General features: G+C 44.2%; 1 protein-coding gene across 9 annotated transcripts in view; it reads left to right on the forward strand.

Annotated features, from left to right (window-relative positions):
- Positions 1-5049: 5049 nt before the first annotated feature.
- The window catches only part of ARHGAP26 (Rho GTPase activating protein 26), a 205830-nt gene continuing 193590 nt past the window's right edge, over positions 5050-17289 (forward strand). For 8 of the 9 annotated variants that reach the window (XM_083600209.1, XM_083600214.1, XM_083600217.1 and 5 more), the window contains exon 1: positions 5793-6754. In XM_083600209.1, coding sequence (XP_083456335.1) covers positions 6601-6754 — 154 coding nt within the window. In that variant the 5' untranslated portion in view covers positions 5793-6600. Of the gene's footprint in view, positions 5155-5792; positions 6755-17289 lie in introns of those variants that run through there. The other variant, XM_083600216.1, reaches the window with a different exon arrangement.

The raw sequence follows: 17289 nt of genomic DNA on the forward strand, positions 1-17289 counted from the left end.
TCCCTTATTGATGAGGCTTCGTTTGGCTGCTGGCTGGGCTTTCTGCCTTTGGCTTGGAGGGGCTCAGAAGTTGAACATACCTGTGCCCGGAAAATCCCTTATTTTGACTGCTGATTCCTTATTTTCGAGGCTGCTGGTCCCTTATTTTCAAGTCTGTAAGTTGACAGCTATGACAGGGCACAGGAGGAAACTGGGATTCCTCAATGAGCATATGCTGAAAATGGTTAGGAGGAAACCCAGTCTGACCCACTTCTCTTGCTTTAGCAGCAAATGGAGCTTTTAGCAGTATGAAGCTAAATATCATAATCTATTAGCAGGGCTGGTGCAAGAGACTGCAGTGCCTGAGCAGCTGCCACCCCTCCTCTTTCTCTCCCTTGGTGCTGCTGGTCCTCCCCACTCTACCTCTCTGCTTACTTTTTTTGCCACTGTTTTAGCCACAGCAAGGCTTTCATACCCTCCAACATTTCTCTGATGTAAATAGGGACGTCCTATTCCATGATGATGATGATGATTAATACCACAGCTATCTGACTGGGCTATCCCAGCCACTCTGGGCAGCTTCCAACATATATAAAAACATAATAAAATATTAAACATTTTTTAAAATTCCCTATGCAGGGCTGCCTTCTTAAGATGTCTTCTTAAGGTTTACTGCTACTTATCTCCTTGGCTTGGGGAGGGGGGTTGCATAACTCTGTACCCTCCAACATTTCTCTGATGAAATAGGGATGTCCTAAGGGAAAGCAGGATGTTCTGGGATCAAATCAGAAACCGGGACAGCTGCTGTAAATCCAGGACTGTACCTAGAAAATAGGGACACTTGGAGGGTCTGGGCTCCCTCCTCCCCACTCCCTTCCTCACTCTGGGAAAGACTAAGGAGGTCCTTCTTTAGACTGAGGTATTCTGGACATGCTGCCACTGCCACAGTTTGCTGGTAGGGTAAAAATGCTCCCTAAACTTTGAATTTTTTTGTTGCATCTTTAACCCTACCCCCCTTTCCAACTTTAGACGGCATTTTTCGCTGCTGCAGCATGAACACTCTTGCCCTGCCTCTTGACCTGGCATAGGCAAACTCAGCCCTCCAGATGTTTTGGGACTACAACTCCCATCATCCCTGACCACTGGTCCTGTTAGGGATAATGGGAGTTGTAGTCCCAAAACATCTGGAGAGCCGAGTTTGCCTATGCCTGCTCTTGACCCTTCCTAGAGCAAGTTAGCGAAGGAGGAGTTAGAGGCAGAGAGCTTGGCTGTGTATGCAGCGCTTGAGGTGATTGCTTCAGTTTGCATAACCCAGCCCATTCTGCTAATTATTGCAGATCAAAATACTGTAAAAGCAGCAGCAACAAGGGCTGGTTCAGAAATAGGTTACCTTGGCTATAACCAATTGTGGCTACCTGACTTGTTCCTACATGGCACATGTGTTTTCAAACACATGGTCATATTTGTGTGGCACAATTTCAGGTGTGCAGTTAAACAATCTTAACTAGTGTATCTAAAAGAACCGAACAGTGTGATGTGGCTTGAAGATGGCACGATTTCCCGATGGATGCCAGTAGCCTGATGCAATCAGCAAATCTTTATGGTCCATAGGTTTAAAATAATATGTTTCTGTTTCTATTCACCATCTTTTTCTGGGTGAAATCACTCTCTGAAGCCACACATAACCTGACTTTTCTGCAACATATCAGAGCCGTGCCTGAGTCAGCCAGAAGATGTCTCTAGAGAGTTTAGTTTCGTTCTCTCTGGGTGTGATTTGCTTACATAGCCATCCCAGTCCTGATGTTCCCGGCTTAACCCTTAACAAATATGGGATAGGACAACCAAGGAAGTCTAGCCTTAGCTATTTCAATACCCTAAATAAAGTATTATGTTATTCTTCCGCACTGCACCCTAGATCTTGTCCTCATATGGTCTGGTGGGCATTGTGGTTTCTACAATCTCAGCAGGTCTTTATCCTCTCCTATGGCAGGATACCTGTATCCACTGTTCCTCTCAATGAAATCTGGATCTTGAATGTCTGCTGTTGCTCACCCGCCCACTCAGACCTAATACTGTATTCTGGTTCCTGTGTTTGGCGCCTGATTGATGCCTTGTTGCTCTCATATGGTCCTCAGATCTTCCTTCCGCTCCACATGACAGTTCTTTATTAACAGAAGCAAGGGCAGCAAGGTGGTCCCAGGAAGGGAAATAACTCTTATATGTATTTACCAGGTAGGGTCTTCCTACTGTGGCTGCTTTGTCTTTGTTCTTGTTTTTATTGCATTTCATGTTTTTATTTTGTAATGTTATGCTGTGAACCACCCATAGATCTTCAGATCTTCTAAGTAAATAACTAAGTAAGTAAGTAAATACCCTAACTCCAGGTCTGTAGGACAGGTAAAGACAAGAAGTGAACTACTGAGAGCTTTAAAATGCACTTGCAGTTGTTGCTTGGCAGGCTTGCAATTGGTGTCTGTGAAATTAGGTGCTAAATGCAAGCCCCTCTGGGGTTCCTTCAACTGGGGAGCTTCCAACAGGAGCTTCCCAGTGGAGCTGATCCCTCCTGGAAGCAAGGCTTAAAGTCCACAACAATCAGTTGATTAGCAGTGACCTTGCAGAGTGGCTTGAGTTCAAACTGCACTGCAAAGGAAAAATAGGTCCAAGTGGTTTGTTGGGTATGGTGAAGGGCTTCTGGATCGGACCCACTGGGTTGAAAATGTTTCCTACCTCTATACTAGAGAGAGTGGATTTTGCTGTTGATTACTGTTTGCATCCGTACTTGGCGATGCCTATAGTCCTAGAAGGCAGCCAGTAGAAAAAGCTTTACTGTGCTGCTAGGCTAGGCTTGCCCCTAGGCTTCTGCAAGGTTGACGGTTTTAATTTCTCATACCTTGTCTAGGTCCTTGCATAAGTTGTGTATACGCCTAACAGTCTGCCTTATAAATTTCTGCAAGGTGCAGAAACTCCACGGCAGACAAGTTGATATGAAAAATGTTCCCTGAAGGTAGTTTAAAAACCACACATTTATATTGCATAACTCTTGGAAGCTACTCTTCCTCTATCTGTCTCCTAGTTGGAAGATGAAAGGAAAAATCTGGCATAGTAGTGCTCTCACATTTCTCATTCACAGTTTCCCCCCTCTTCAGCCCTTTCAAAGGCAATTCAATTAGCCGTTTATTCAATCTTCATGCCTGTTCAAGAGTGAACCTATATGGCTCTGCAACCCAGCAGGCTCTTTAGCTCTGCTAGTGGTATAGGAAATGCAGTGAGCCTGTAATCTTTTTCTATTGAACTGTAGTTCAAATAATGCATGCATAGGACTGGGCCACAAGTGGTTTTTGTGGGGCTTGGGGGGAGTAGGGGTGAAATATGTGGTTGGAATTAAGGCCCTGAATCCCAACAATACATGTCAAGACATCAGCTTCCACTGTAAAACAAGGACCATTTCTACTGCTTAGAGATAATATCTCCATTGGGAGGGGGAGGGATAAGGAAATATACACACCCTCACTTCTGAAATGAAGCATTCAGTTGCTGCAGTAGAGACACATGGGTTGGTGTTTGTGTTCTGAGTCATAATGTTTGTATTACATTTTCCTTTAAATGTGTTATATAGCTGGGAGCAGACTATGCCATGGGCTCCTGCCATTAATCTTGAGGTGTGTACTCCTTTTCCCAGACATTGCTTTTATGTACCTGTGCACTTTTCTTTTCCAAAATACTGTAGAGGCATGACTTTGCACTTCTGTGAGACCAGCCATAATACCACCATATGTACAAAGACTTTAGACGCAATCTAAAGGGCAATTAGGGCTGGGGTGGGACTCTTTTGTTGTTGTTGCATATCTGCAGTGTCCTCTTTGTATTTATTCTGGCAGAATAGTGAAGGAAGGACAGTTCAGTACTACACTTGGCTGCAACCCTATACTTGCTTACCTTGGAGTCAATTCCATTAAGGCCACTAGGGTAAAAGAAAAGGATTGTACTGATCCTTGCACATGACTAGCTTTCATCAGAGGATAGGGCTGAAGTACAGTGTAAGACGAGGATTAGTGGGATACTGCTGGTATCTTAAAACTGGGGCAGTTAAGACTTTACTGTGATACTTTACAAGAATACACGACTTGTTCATGAAGTTGGTAGCAAAGGCGTATGGTGGCATATAAGTGAAACAACTGAAGCATTAAGTGAGTTGGTTAGAACTGTGCTAACTCTGCCCATCTGTTTCGAAGAGCACAGCAAATTACCTGAAACAACTAATTCCTTCATTTCATGGAAGAGATAATCCTAAACACAGATGGAAGGGTGATGAGGGACATAGTAATATGGTGAAAGAATTCAAGGATTGTTGTTAGAAATATATCACACTATTTCCTCGATAATGTGACAATGGGGAATGTCTGGTGCAATGTTGGTTTCTACAGTGTTTTTGGGTGTGTAAAATGTACCGGATAAGAAAAGTCTTCATTTATGTTAAAAAGTGCTAAAATCAACTTCCTGCCACCCTTTCATATGCATTAATCCTGACAAAAGCCCTGAAAAATAGGGTTGCCATCTGGCTCTTCTTAGCCAGTCTTGTCTCCCTCTCTCTTTGCTATTTTTTTTTTTAATCAGTAGGCAATTGTAAATTTCCTTACACATAAATCAGATAATATGCAGTAGTGATTCATGGTAATTTTCTTCTTCCTGGAGCAAGGTTCATTTTATAAACATTCTTACATACATATGTGTGTTAAAAGTTGGGACCATATTATTTAATATATGTTGGGCAAATATAATTGGGTTACCCAATTATAGTGGCTGCTGGCTGATAATTTCTTTGCTGGTGTGTTTACTGGCTAATAGCCCAGGCCCAGGGTGTTTCGCTAATGTTTTATCCATGGAAGCTAATAGTTGAAAATCTCTGGCTTTTGAAATGCATTATTAACTAGAGCTTACAGAAAGTAACAGATCTCCAGCTGAGAAAGGGAGGGGATAGACGGGGGGGGGGGGATGAGAAGTACTGTATAGCCAGTTTGCAAAAGAATGAGACAGAGACTGAGTGTGTGTCTGACTACAGCTGTCGGCTGTCGGCCACCGCTTAAGCTGTTTTATACACCTATAAAATGGGCGCGGAAGTTCACCATAAGCTTGCACCGGAGGAGTCATACTACCAACCAGGCAAAAGCTCCACAGGTAAAGCGCTTTCTAGTTGGGGGAAATTGCCCCCGTGGGGGAAATTTCTGCCCTGCTTTGTCAAAAGGCAGAACGAGACCAACAGGCACAGAAAATACAGTAATTGTATTTCAGGCTGCTATGGAACGCAGGGGCCAAAAAGAAGGAGGGGAAACAGAAGGTGACGCCCCTTATGAAAAGGACCTCTTTTTTGTGTGTGGAGCCGAGGCCAGAAGAAACGTGGCTTGTGGTTGTTTGCAAAGGACTGCTAGGCTCAGTCCCCACTACCTCTCTGTGCCAAAAACATGCCTCAAGGGGCCTGCTTAATTGGTTCCCTGCAGAGAAAATGGCTGGGTTCCCTTTAGTGTTTAGCAACAGGTTTACGAGAAATGCCCTTGAGCAACCCTCGCCTTCCCCTCCCTTGGAGGTTGTGCCTTTAAGAAGGCGGGAAAGAGCGAGGGCGGCGGTGGGAGGACGCGCACATACACATATATACACACACACAAGGAGCTCCATGCGGTTTGACAGAACTCTGGCCCCGCCCTCCCCCGCCGGCCTGTCATCGCAGGGACATCTTTTCTCCCTTCCCTTTTCTTTGCCCCGCGAGCAGGCGCGGCGCTGATTGGCTGCGGCGGGCGCGAGAGGGGCGGGGCTGCGTTCTGAGGAAGGGGGGGGAAGAGAGAGGGGGGAAAAAACAAAACCCAAACACCGCCCCCCCCACTCCGCCTCCTGACGACGCGGTCGGAAAAAAAAGATGCCCCGCGTTCCAATGGGGAAGTGGAGTCTCCCGGCGGATCCCGGATGCCGTCGCTGAGCTGAGGAGCCGCTGCTAGAGGCCGCGCGAGAGACCCCGCCGGGCGCTCTTATCTTACGCGGCGAGGGCAGCAGCAAGAGCAGCATTGGCCGGGTCGAGGGAGAAGAGGCAGAGAAGGACCCAGCAGCAGCAGCGGTCGCCGCGCCTTGAATTTGCAGCGTGCTTGGGAGCTCTCGCCATGAGCGGTCCTCGGGCGGCGGCGGCCGCGGCATTTGCTACTACTACCGCGGCGGCAGCAGCCACAGCAGCAGCAGCACCGCCCCCCTCTTCCAAACGGCTCCTGTCCTCTCCCCCTGGCATCTGAAGCAGCTCCTCCTCGGTGCAAAACCTTGCCTGACCTGCTTGCTCTTCATCATCAGCATCATCATAACCATCATCATTTCAATTGTTTTGCCTCCGGGGGCTCTGAAAAATCTGACCTCCCGGGAGAGCAGAATAAAGGCTGCTCGCTCAGTGGGTGAATATTTTAATTTTGTTGAATGAACTGCATATACTTTCATTTTTTACAAGCTGTTTTGTTTTGTTTCTGAAGCGTTTTGGGAAGGACGGTTCATTCCCTGTGTGTTGCTTCTTTCCAGCTGATTAGCTTTTTGCAAAAGGTTTCGTTTTGGAAGGGCTCTGAAACGCCCCCCCCCCACATCCACCCCAGAACCATGGGTCTGCCTGCCTTGGAATTTAGTGACTGCTGTTTGGACAGCCCTCAGTTCCGAGAGAGGCTGAAGTCTCACGAAGCTGAACTGGACAAGACCAACAAGTTCATCAAGGAGCTCATAAAAGATGGAAAGTCGCTCATTGCAGCCCTTAAGAGTGAGTGACAATCTCCCTGTGGTGTCAGGCGTCTGAATGGCAAGGGGGAATGATGAAGGGGTTGTGGTTGTTATAGTGTCTTAAATCTGAAAGGGAAACCGTGAATCAGATCAGACTCAGTAGTATTAGAATCCTTGAAATTTCACCTGCATTGGTATAGCACAGGTAGAGAGAGAAGCATGGTAGAGAGAAAAGCATGTGGAAAAACAATTAAAAACCCCCACAGAGGACAGGGAAAATCTGGCTGTTTAATACCAGACTACAAACCTAATGAGAGAGTTCATATTCTGTAGTTAATGGCTATGCTTCTCTTAGGAACAGCAGTATTAATGTGAATCTCTGAGCATGTGCACAGTGCACAGGTGTTGAGGGAAGATAAGAACAGCCTTTCGTTATATAGTGGCATTATATAAAAAGCAGTCTGATTGTAGACTAACTGGCTTTTTTGCTTTGGTTATATAGTTTTAAAAGCATGTCTGCTATTGTTGACTGATCATTGGACTCCTCCTGGCCCTTTTGTGAAAGTGAAAGGCCTGTGTGTATAACAATTCAAAGAGAACTGATGGTGAATGGGGGAATTTTTTTTCCAGCTCAAGGGCCACATTTCCTCATTGAGCAACCTTATGCGGGTCATAGTCCAATGGTGGTCATGACCAGGGGAAAACCTGGAAGGAGCAGTGGGTGTGAATGTACAGTAGCCTACATTCCAGCAAGAGATTTCTACTTGCATGTACACCCACCTCTCTCCATCCTCATTCAGGAAATCAAATGGCATTATTGGAGTTCAAGGGCATATTCTTGCCAGGCAAAAACACGCAAGAAGGGTGCAAAGTGGGGCTCCTTGTGAGTATTGCTTAAGTGACAGCCCCAAGAGCCAGAGGAAGAGGGGCTTGGAAGGTTGCATTTGGCCCCCACCCCAAGGTTTCCCACTGCTGTTTTATAGACTGGGCAGTTTGGCTTAAAAACAGTTGTATTTCCCTCTGTCTCTAGCACTTGGCAGAGCTGTCCTTGCATCTGAAATTCTTCAGTCACAGGATATTGTTGCGGAATGGTGGAGGGCAGAGTACCAGGAAAACAAATGTTACAGGCGTTATGTGCACTCACTTGGAATTTCCATGGAAATCTTAAAATCACTTGGGTTCTCTGTTAATTTCCAAGAGTGGAAAACTAGCAGAACAATGGTACTAGCTTGTAAGCATCTAAATTGTGTGAACTTTTAAGAACACTTAAGAATATCTTTAATGCTGCTAGGCCATGTCCCCCGAATAACTTTACTCCCTATGGTTATTGCCCCTTCTCTTCAAAATTCCAGAGGCATTCATGTACACAATTCTTTCCCTCAAATAATTCTGGGTGCTGGAGTTTAAGGGTTGCTGGCAATTGTAACTCTGTGAGAGGTAAAATACTGTGCCCAGAATTCTTTGCAGGAAAGAGTGAGCTTCGAATGTGCTTTAAAGGTATAGTGTGAACACAGCCTTTGAATTCATGGTCTTGAGACACAATTTGCGTACGTGTCTGCTGAAATGGTTCATTCTGAAGCAGTCCAGCGGTGTGTATTGAGTGGCGGCCTGCTGTTTGGTCTGCTTCTTTGTGAGCCAAAGGCAAATAATTGCACTCCTATGATGAGCTCTTTGAAAGAATTAATTGTACTAAACAAGCCTTGAGGGCTTTGTCTGTCTCATCACTGGCATTGTTTGTGCTCACTTGCTTGTCATTGATAATGACATAGCATTCTTGGGAAATGTATGTGTATGGCAAGGCACAGCAGAACCTGCCTACCTGAGAGAGTTGCTCAGAAGGCCCCAAGCGATAAAATAGTCTCCTTGTAGGCAAAGTCATAATCTTATATAGATCCTGCTGAATTCAATTGTTGAGCTTAAGCCCATTGAGATAAAGGTGTGTGGTAGAACCTGACTGTTGCAGCCAGCAAAATCCCAACCTGTTGGGAAGTGTGATTTTTGGGAATGAAGTCTTTTGAAAACTAGAGGCTGGCAACGGTATTCGATGCCTGCGATGACTTTCTATTAGCTAGTAACTTTGAAACTGTGCAATAGTATTGATACACCTTGGCCTTGATTTTGTAGAAGTGTGTACATCTGTACACTCCAAGTTAGTGAATGAAATCCTGGAACAGGATTACAGGTTGGATAGGAGAGACTCCCTTACATCTCTTTGCCCTGCCCATTTTTTTCCTGATGCTGATTTACCCCTCACATGGCTCCATTCCTTTGAGTCCATGGAATCTGGAGTTTCTTATATTTAAGGAGAACGTATGTATCACACCATTGGGCTTTTGACCATTTGAGTGAATTGCATTTGTTTTTCTCCATGTGTTTATGGAAAACAAGTTACAGAAGTTGTATCAGTTATCTCACTAGAGTTTTACTCTTGTATGTTGGACCAGTATTATACCTATCAGTGGGAAGGAAGGATAGACTCCCACCCCTCTGCCAAAGGCCCTCTGGAAGATTGTGGAGTAGAATGTGGGGAGCTGCTGAAAAGTAGAGGAATTTGCTCAAAGCCATACTTGACATTCTAAGAGAAGTTGACTTAAGGAAGCTCATGGAAGGAAAGTTTCCCACCACCCTTTCTGTGCATTTTCAGAAGCACCCCCCCCCCGCAGCCCCCACTCTCTAGAGCACCTTTGGGGAGGTGTGGCCTGAACTTCCTTAAGTTAATTTAGGATCCAAGCCAATATGTTGACATTTTTATTACCTAAACAGAGATCCAAGCAAACCAACTGTAATCTTGTGGGGGCCATTATTGTGCTGACGTATTTATAAGAGTATGGTGATTGATTGGTAATGTGATAGGTGTGCAGCATTAATGGCTGGCTAACCAAATAATGCTACACAACTTCACTTGCTGCTGTTTCTGCTGCCGATTGCATCCTAGGCTAAGGCAAGCAATTCAAGTATTTTGCTATACAGTGGTACCTCGGGTTAAGTACTTAATTCGTTCTGGAGGTCTGTTCTTAACCTGAAACTGTTCTTAACCTGAAGCACTACTTTAGCTAATGGGGCCTCCTGCTGCTGCTGTGCCGCCGGAGCACGATTTCTGTTCTTATCCTGAAGCAAAGTTCTTAACCCGAGGTAATATTTCTGCGTTAGCAGAGTCTGTAACCTGAAGCATATGTAACCCGAGGTACCACTGTAACTCTTTTAGGGCCTCCTCAGAACTGTCTCCATTCCACCTGACGGCACCAGAGGGAGACAGAGAGGGCTACCTCCATCAGCCTGTGTGGGACCAGCTGCCATTTGGCTCATCCCTACTTGGGATGGGCCAAAAGGATTTGCCAATCCTTGAACCTGGCAGAAATGCGCAATGTATTTGTGTAGGAGTCTAGTGAGTACAGGTGAATGTGTGGCACTGGGGGTGTGGCATAATATAAATTCGACAGTTATGAAATAATTTCTGGGTTCTGCTATGCGGTTATTTCTACGCTTCTTGGAAAGCACATTTCCAAGAGCCCTTTTAATTTCATTTTAGCTTCTGTTTCTGAGACCTTCCAGCCATGCTGGTTGAACAGATGTATGCTTTTATTTTTATTGCTTTGCAGGGGTTCCTTTGGGACAAAGCCTTGTGTTGACAGATATCAAGATGCTGCCACGTGACATGATGCTGCATTCCCACTTGACACGGCAGCTTGGGAGCTTTGCATGCCTCAACTTATTTTTGGCTCCCACTAGCATGCATTGAGTTGCTCATCCAAAAAGGAGGGCAGCTGGCCTGACTATTCATGGCCTGTGTTCTTTGGGATTGCAGTTGTAGGATTGCTCAGAAGCATCCAGCTGTAGCTGTGAAGTTTATTTCACGACCCTTCCTCCCACTTTTGGGTCACGTTTGAAGTGTGCAAGTTCTGTGCTGCTTTCTTTATCTGAAATCTCCTCATAGAGGTCCTGATCATGCCTGTTCAGAATTTTACTTTGAACTTGTCTTTTTATATTTTGAATGGAGAACATAGCCACAATTTCGCAAGCTCGTGACCAGCAGTATAATCGCAGCCTTTGTGTTTTTCCACATGCGAGAGATTGCTATCTGGTTTAGAATTAGCATCTTATTGTGGCATAAACTGCCTGCAGTTCCACAGAATTCTTTCTGGTAAGATAATGGGACATAAAACTCGTGATATTTGAAATAGCCTGGTTTATGAGACTGCAGTTCTAATAAAGTCCTTGGAGCATTCTGGAACTTTACAAATTGTAGTTCTCTTCTACTTGGAACTATCTGCATAAATACCCTATTCATTATTTAATTTTTATTCTTCTTAATAATTATATTTATTTGTCACTTTTTACATGAAGCCATTTCAAAGTGACTCACAATGTAAGAATAAGAATAACAGTAAAACCAAACCTAAGAATAAAACACAACCCTAAAATGTTTATCCTTTTATTAATGTACAGGAGTATTCTCCTTCTGTAGATATTCCACTTGTCCCCCATGTCTCAAAATTCAGATGGGGGTGGTGGGGCAAACCCCAATTTCTGGGTGTGAAAATCAAGATTCAAAGAGCTCCAAGAATCTGGACTCGATGCCCTAGAATTTAGTGCAAGCATCCTACCAGTTCAGTACTGTTTGTCCTTTGAATTTCAGGCCCAATATATTCTCTCTCTAGGCTCTGATGTGTTTGAGGATGAGACATATAGCTATCTTGGCAGTTCTTTAGATTTCTTGTTTATGACATGACATAATCTCCAACATAGATGCTATATGCACAAATTAAGCAAAGTGAGAATGTGGAGGCTGAATTCGGAATGAAGTTGACTCACAGCTCTACTTTTCTAGTGTGGTTGGACAAGCCTGTTGTATATGAGCTGTACAGTGGTACCTTGGTTTAAGAACAGCTTAGTTTATGAACAACTTGAATTAAGAATACTGCAGACCCAGAAGTAGGTGTTTTGGTTTGTGAACTTAGCCTTGGAAGCAGAACATGTTCCACTTCCTGTTGAATGTAAATTGAGTCCCCCGCTGCTATGGGAAAGCGCACCTTGGTTTAAGAATGCGTTGGTTTAAGAATGAACTTCCGGAACTGATTAAGTTTGTAAACCAAGGTACCAGTACTAGCCTTTTTGTCTTTGACTACTAGTGCTTTTTCTCACAAGATAGTACAAGTACTGCACTGAACAGCTCCTGATGAACCAAGATGTAGAGAACAAATAGGGCAGTCAAATTACTTTAAAAATAGTGTATGAGTTACCGTATCTTGCATTGAGGGATATTTTTTAAGGCTTACTGAGGTTTGATGTATAAGGAGCAGCCTTTGAATAATAGGGCTTGTGGCATTTTCCTCTCGTCTCCATTTATCACTTCCTTGATACTCAGAGTGGCCTGTTCTTCGTCAACACATGTCCTTCTTCTTTTGCTCATAATGACATGTGTAAATTATTCAGAACATTTTGCAAATGCTAAGCTCCAAGTGAGACTCAGAGATGAAATGTGAATAGTGGGTGTTGAAGATTAACAAATATGACAAGCAGCAGCAGGGAACAGTCTAAAAAAGGGCTGGGCAACTCAGTCAAGCACCCAAAGGCCACATTGGAAATGCGTAAAGAGCCAGGCTTGTTATGAAACAGATGTTGCCTTATGCACGCACATTACATTATTTTTGCTCCAGACTTGCAGATGACCTTGTAGAAGTCACTAGCCCACAAAAAGTACTAGCCTGTCTGTCCACCCATACACGGCAGCGTAAATGGTGTGAAATTTTAGTCTTGATCCTGAGTCCCTGGGATGGCCGCTGTTGCACTTGGAAGAAAGGGGAACTCCTTTTCTTGGCTGCATTCTCTAGGGAATGGAGGTTCATGCTGCAAACAAACAACCAGCCATCAATCCACCCCTTAAACTTTCTGCGTCTCTGCAGCAGGTGGGATTTGGATCAGTGATTTCTGCACTGTTGGTTACCTCCAATGCAGAAGAGCATGTCCAAAAGAGAGATTCATGAAGAAACACAAGGTGGTGCTCCACTGAAAGCAGGCAGTACTGCTGCATCTCTGCATCAGGTGTAACAGGTGACAGCTAAATACATTACAGCAGTAGGGGTGGGTTTCAGTTAAGTTGTTGTGCACATGGAACGAGGGCTGCTCATGCAGTGGGATTTCCCTCATCTCCTGTCTCTGAGTGCCCCCTGCACCCTCTAAATCTGCTCTGGAGGGTTGGGAGAAACCCCAGATCAGGTTTAAGGGGCATGGGAGAGGAGGAGAAGGGAGGGAGAGGGAAGCCCGGTTTCATGATTGGACATTGTTCCCTATGCACATACTCCACTGAGCACTACACTGAATTCTATCCTTGATTCCCGCCCCCCCCTTACACCTTGAATGTTTTTGGGTGTGAGATTTGCAGTCCTTTGTAGTGCATTCTGCTGTTTTAACACACAAACTAGTTTGCACAAGTACTTTTGTGTTTAAATTGAAGGTTTCCACATGGCTAACTGTCAGGAGAGAATAAAAACCTCTGCATGAAATAATGTTCCATGGTAAATCTCCACTGGTGGAGCGGAGTAGTTCTAATCAGTTCTTTTCTCTTGCCAGGGGTTAGGATTGCATCTTAACCCTTTTTCTAAACCAAAAGGCCTAAATGTTGTAACCTTTTTTCATAGGGAAGTTCCATGACAACTTTATTTGCCCTTTTCTGCCCAAATGACAATGAGGAGCCAAATACTTTCATCTAGTCTTTCTGGGTTTTCCCCCCATTATATTTTTGCTGCGTTAATGCAGTTGCTAACTCCAGATTTTATTTTTTAAAAAAGCTTTTGCATTTTTAACATTTAAGGGGAAAATATATTTTCTTCCATCACCGTGACTCAGCAAGTTTCTGAACATATTACACTGACTTGCACACATGCTACTATTAAAGGAGCAGAGCTATCCTTCAAGACCAGGTTCTGTTAGCCTTGTAGCTACAAGAATGAAAGTTTTGGCATGGCAATGGGAAGGAATAAGGTGCCCAGACCTGAATGTGAATGTACAGGGCAGATGCTTGTTCTGTTAATAGCCTTAAGACCAACTGGTCCAAACTCAGCAGCCAATTCTTCTGTGCTTTAGGAATAGAAAGTGCACTGACTTCACTGGAAACTTTTCCATTGAATGTTCTGTTGAATTAAATGGGACACAGATGGGAATTTCAACTGGAGAGCAGATTCCTGATGGATTGTTCTCCATCATAGTCCTAAGTTCTGTTTCAGAAAGGAAGACTTCAAATCTCTTTTCTGCACTCAAATGCACAGGAAGTCAAGTAGGAGAAACCATCCATGTATGTACCAATCAAGGTTCCAGGTATAAGGCATGCATGGAGTTCCACGCTGCTGTGTCACAGACCATTATGGAAAGGCAAGATCACCCCATCAACTGTGTTTGCTTGAACTGTTCCTGCCTGGAATTTGTGGCAGATCTGCATGGTGGCAGTTTGAACTGCGAATGTCTACAGATGTCACATTATGAAACTAGGCTGTTCTTGGAGCCAACCTATCCTCTGTGATCCATTATCCCACAACCTCCTGCTCAGATCCTGCCAAGCTTGCTAGATAATCAGTGTGGTAAACATAAACAGTGTGGTAAAGCCCCTTCTTAAAACTTGTATTTGCTGCTGTTTTAAAATCAAACCATTCCTTCTGCCTTTCCTATGAGTGCAGACTTAAGCTTCATCCCCAACTAAAGTTAATTTTGTTCTAGATTAAAGGGATTTGTTTTATGCTCTGATCATGCTACATTACTCCCCCCCCTTCTGCTTTATCTTTTGCTGTTCATGCTTAGCTAGATTCCAGCCTACGACTGATTCTTCAATATGTGGGTGACGGTTAGCACAGATGAGAATGAACCATTATGCAGGTTTTGTGTATTACAACAAAAAAAACCTAACACCTTGCATGCACAATTCCCACCTGTTCTGAGTTCATCATCATCAAAGGGTAGCATTTTTCCTTGGTTTTCTGAATAATGGGATTTTAAGGATTTGCAAACCTTCCTTTTTGTATTCACTACAATAATCCACAAATCGCAGCACTGTGTCAGCAGAGAACACGAGTGCCTGCTCCGATCCCAGGCCTGCACAACTTGTAGCTAGTCATGTATGGTAGGCAGTCCACTGGGAGCTGCAAAACCTTCTGTTTGTTGTTGCTTGCCTAGGATTGCAAAGGTAGTGGAGGTTGCCAAGCACTAAGGAGGCCCTAACATGGCTGATGGATTGTCTTTGGTTTGGTGGGTCACAAGTTTTGGAGGTTTTGCCTGCTTTGCCAATGCAACAGCTTGTTAGAGTCCATAAGCCTTACATTAATTTTTCTTTTTTATTCCCATCTCTCCCCAGCAAGTATATTATTATGAAAAGAGAACCTGACAGCCATGTCATACATAAGCCTTTTTGAGCAGTTTCCGTATCTGACATAATGCTTGGTATTCCTTTATGAGTGCATAGCAATGCTTTAGATGTAACTTTTGCTGTTGCTTAAGGCCAGTTGATAAAAGTTCCACAAGGCCTAAGGGGAGTCAGCAAGTCCATTCTGCTCTGTTCATGTGTGTGGTGCAGTGGTGGTGAGTTCTGCAAGTAATACAGGATGCACTCTTGTGATGGACACTCGGGAGCGAATGCAGATGTGCATTTGGAAAAAAGAAATACACACAAATTATGCTGGGAAAGGAAAGTTGCAACATCAAATCTGTGCTGGAATTGCAAAACTGTAGGTTGCAATGCGCATCCCAGAGGAGTACATAGCAAATGGCTTTAAAGGATATAGATTACATTCAAAGACCTTGGCTTCACGTTATGTAACAGCTGTCAATGATTTGAGAAGGGGGTTAATTTTCTACCAGAATCTCCACAGTCTCCCTTTCGTTCTGTTCATAGTAATGGAAGACTGCAGTTGTGGCTTTTGGCTTGGGTCCCACAGCAACCCCTTTCTGTACTCATCTATACCTGTCTTCCGTCTCTTCCTGAACTACTTTGTCAGCGTAGGCCAGGAAGGTAAGCCGAAAGGGAGGGGGTGGTAACTAGGCTGAGTCTGGTCCACCTGTAAGCTTCCTGCTTTGAAGATCTCCCCAAACTCCTTGGATCCAGAGAAAGTTCTGAGAGGGCTTTCAGAAGAGTTGCCTGCCTTGCCATCATAGTATATCCCAAGCACAATGTCACTGCCATCGGCATGGACTCAGCATCTCCCCTTACCAGTGAGGAGCCTACGGGTACATCAGACAGTGAACCCGTCCCGTTGTCTCCACCTCTGTCTCCAAGAACATGGAGTTGACCATGCTGGCATGAATAGACCTTGAAAACTGCTTACTGGTAGGAGTGCCTGCCTGCTTGCCCAGTTGTGATAATCAGGAAAGCAACTGCATAAATGTCTTCCCACCCTGCTCTTCAGAAGGGGACCTTAGAGGGCACATCAAGCATTGGAACAGCGTCTTAGCCATGTATTGTGGAGCTCCTTATGATCTTGTAGCTTGTAGTTCGGCCTTCGTTGGGATGCTGGGCTGATTTTTGGAATAAAGCTTTTTAATCACAGCACCCGAGTCGAGAGTCCAAGTTTTGAGTCAGCAAGTGGGAGCAAGGAGAATTGGCCTGAATAACAGAGGGCTTCAAACAAACGTTCTCCAAAAGTGCATTGCTGTTTTCTGTCACCCACCCCTTTCTTTTTTTACAACAATAGTTTGTATGAGAAGTTGAGCTTTGCTACCACTACATGGGTTATGTCTTTGGAACTTCTGCAGCTGTCTCTTACATCTGTCTGCCACATTTTCTTTTAAACCTCATGCCATCCCTAGGCAGTGTATTATGTGGGTTGGCTGCATCCTTTATGGCACAGTGCAGTGCTGCTTAATTGTCTGCCTGTCACCCCACTTAGCTGAGGCTTGTCACTGGTTAGCCACCAGTTGAGGAAGAAGAGGCCATTTCCTCCCTGTGGGTTGTGTGCTATGCAAGTCTGGCTTTGTAAAAGTATGTCTCAGATGATAAAAGAGTTCTGGCAGTTAATAAAAATGTTTGTTAACGAGTTTCATGGGAGTTAAAAAAAAACTTAGGAGGAAAGCTTGTATTGTGTTGGACTAACTCTTTAATTTTATGGTAGCAGTGTCCTAATGTGGTAAGGTTTATGTAGTACGCACAAACAACAAGAAATATTGTGGCACCTTTTAACAAATTTATTATAGCATACTCTTTTCTAGAATTGAGTCCATCCTCCCCCAAACTGAACGTAACTTGTATCCCCAGATACTCAAACACTTATACATATAAAATGAAATAGATCATGAATTATTGTTACTGTGGACACAGTATAAATCAAATAAAAACAACACTTGATTCCCTGGGTTTAAACCACATATCCTGCCTCTCCCCTCCCTTGCTTTATCTATCTTCTGGGAGCATGATTTGGGTGGAAGGAAAAAGCTGGGAGTGGCAGAAGTGAATGGGGAGGGTGTGTGTGGGCAAAGGGAGCAGAGGGTGGACAGCCAGTTCCCTAATCTTACTCTTACAGCTGCATTCGCTTTTTTGAACATACACTTGTCCATGTCATTGAGTCCCACCAGCAATGCATTGTCAAATATTTGGAG

Source organism: Podarcis filfolensis (assembly GCF_964270895.1).
Source record: "Podarcis filfolensis genome assembly, chromosome: 2".
Lineage (NCBI taxonomy): Eukaryota > Metazoa > Chordata > Lepidosauria > Squamata > Lacertidae > Podarcis > Podarcis filfolensis.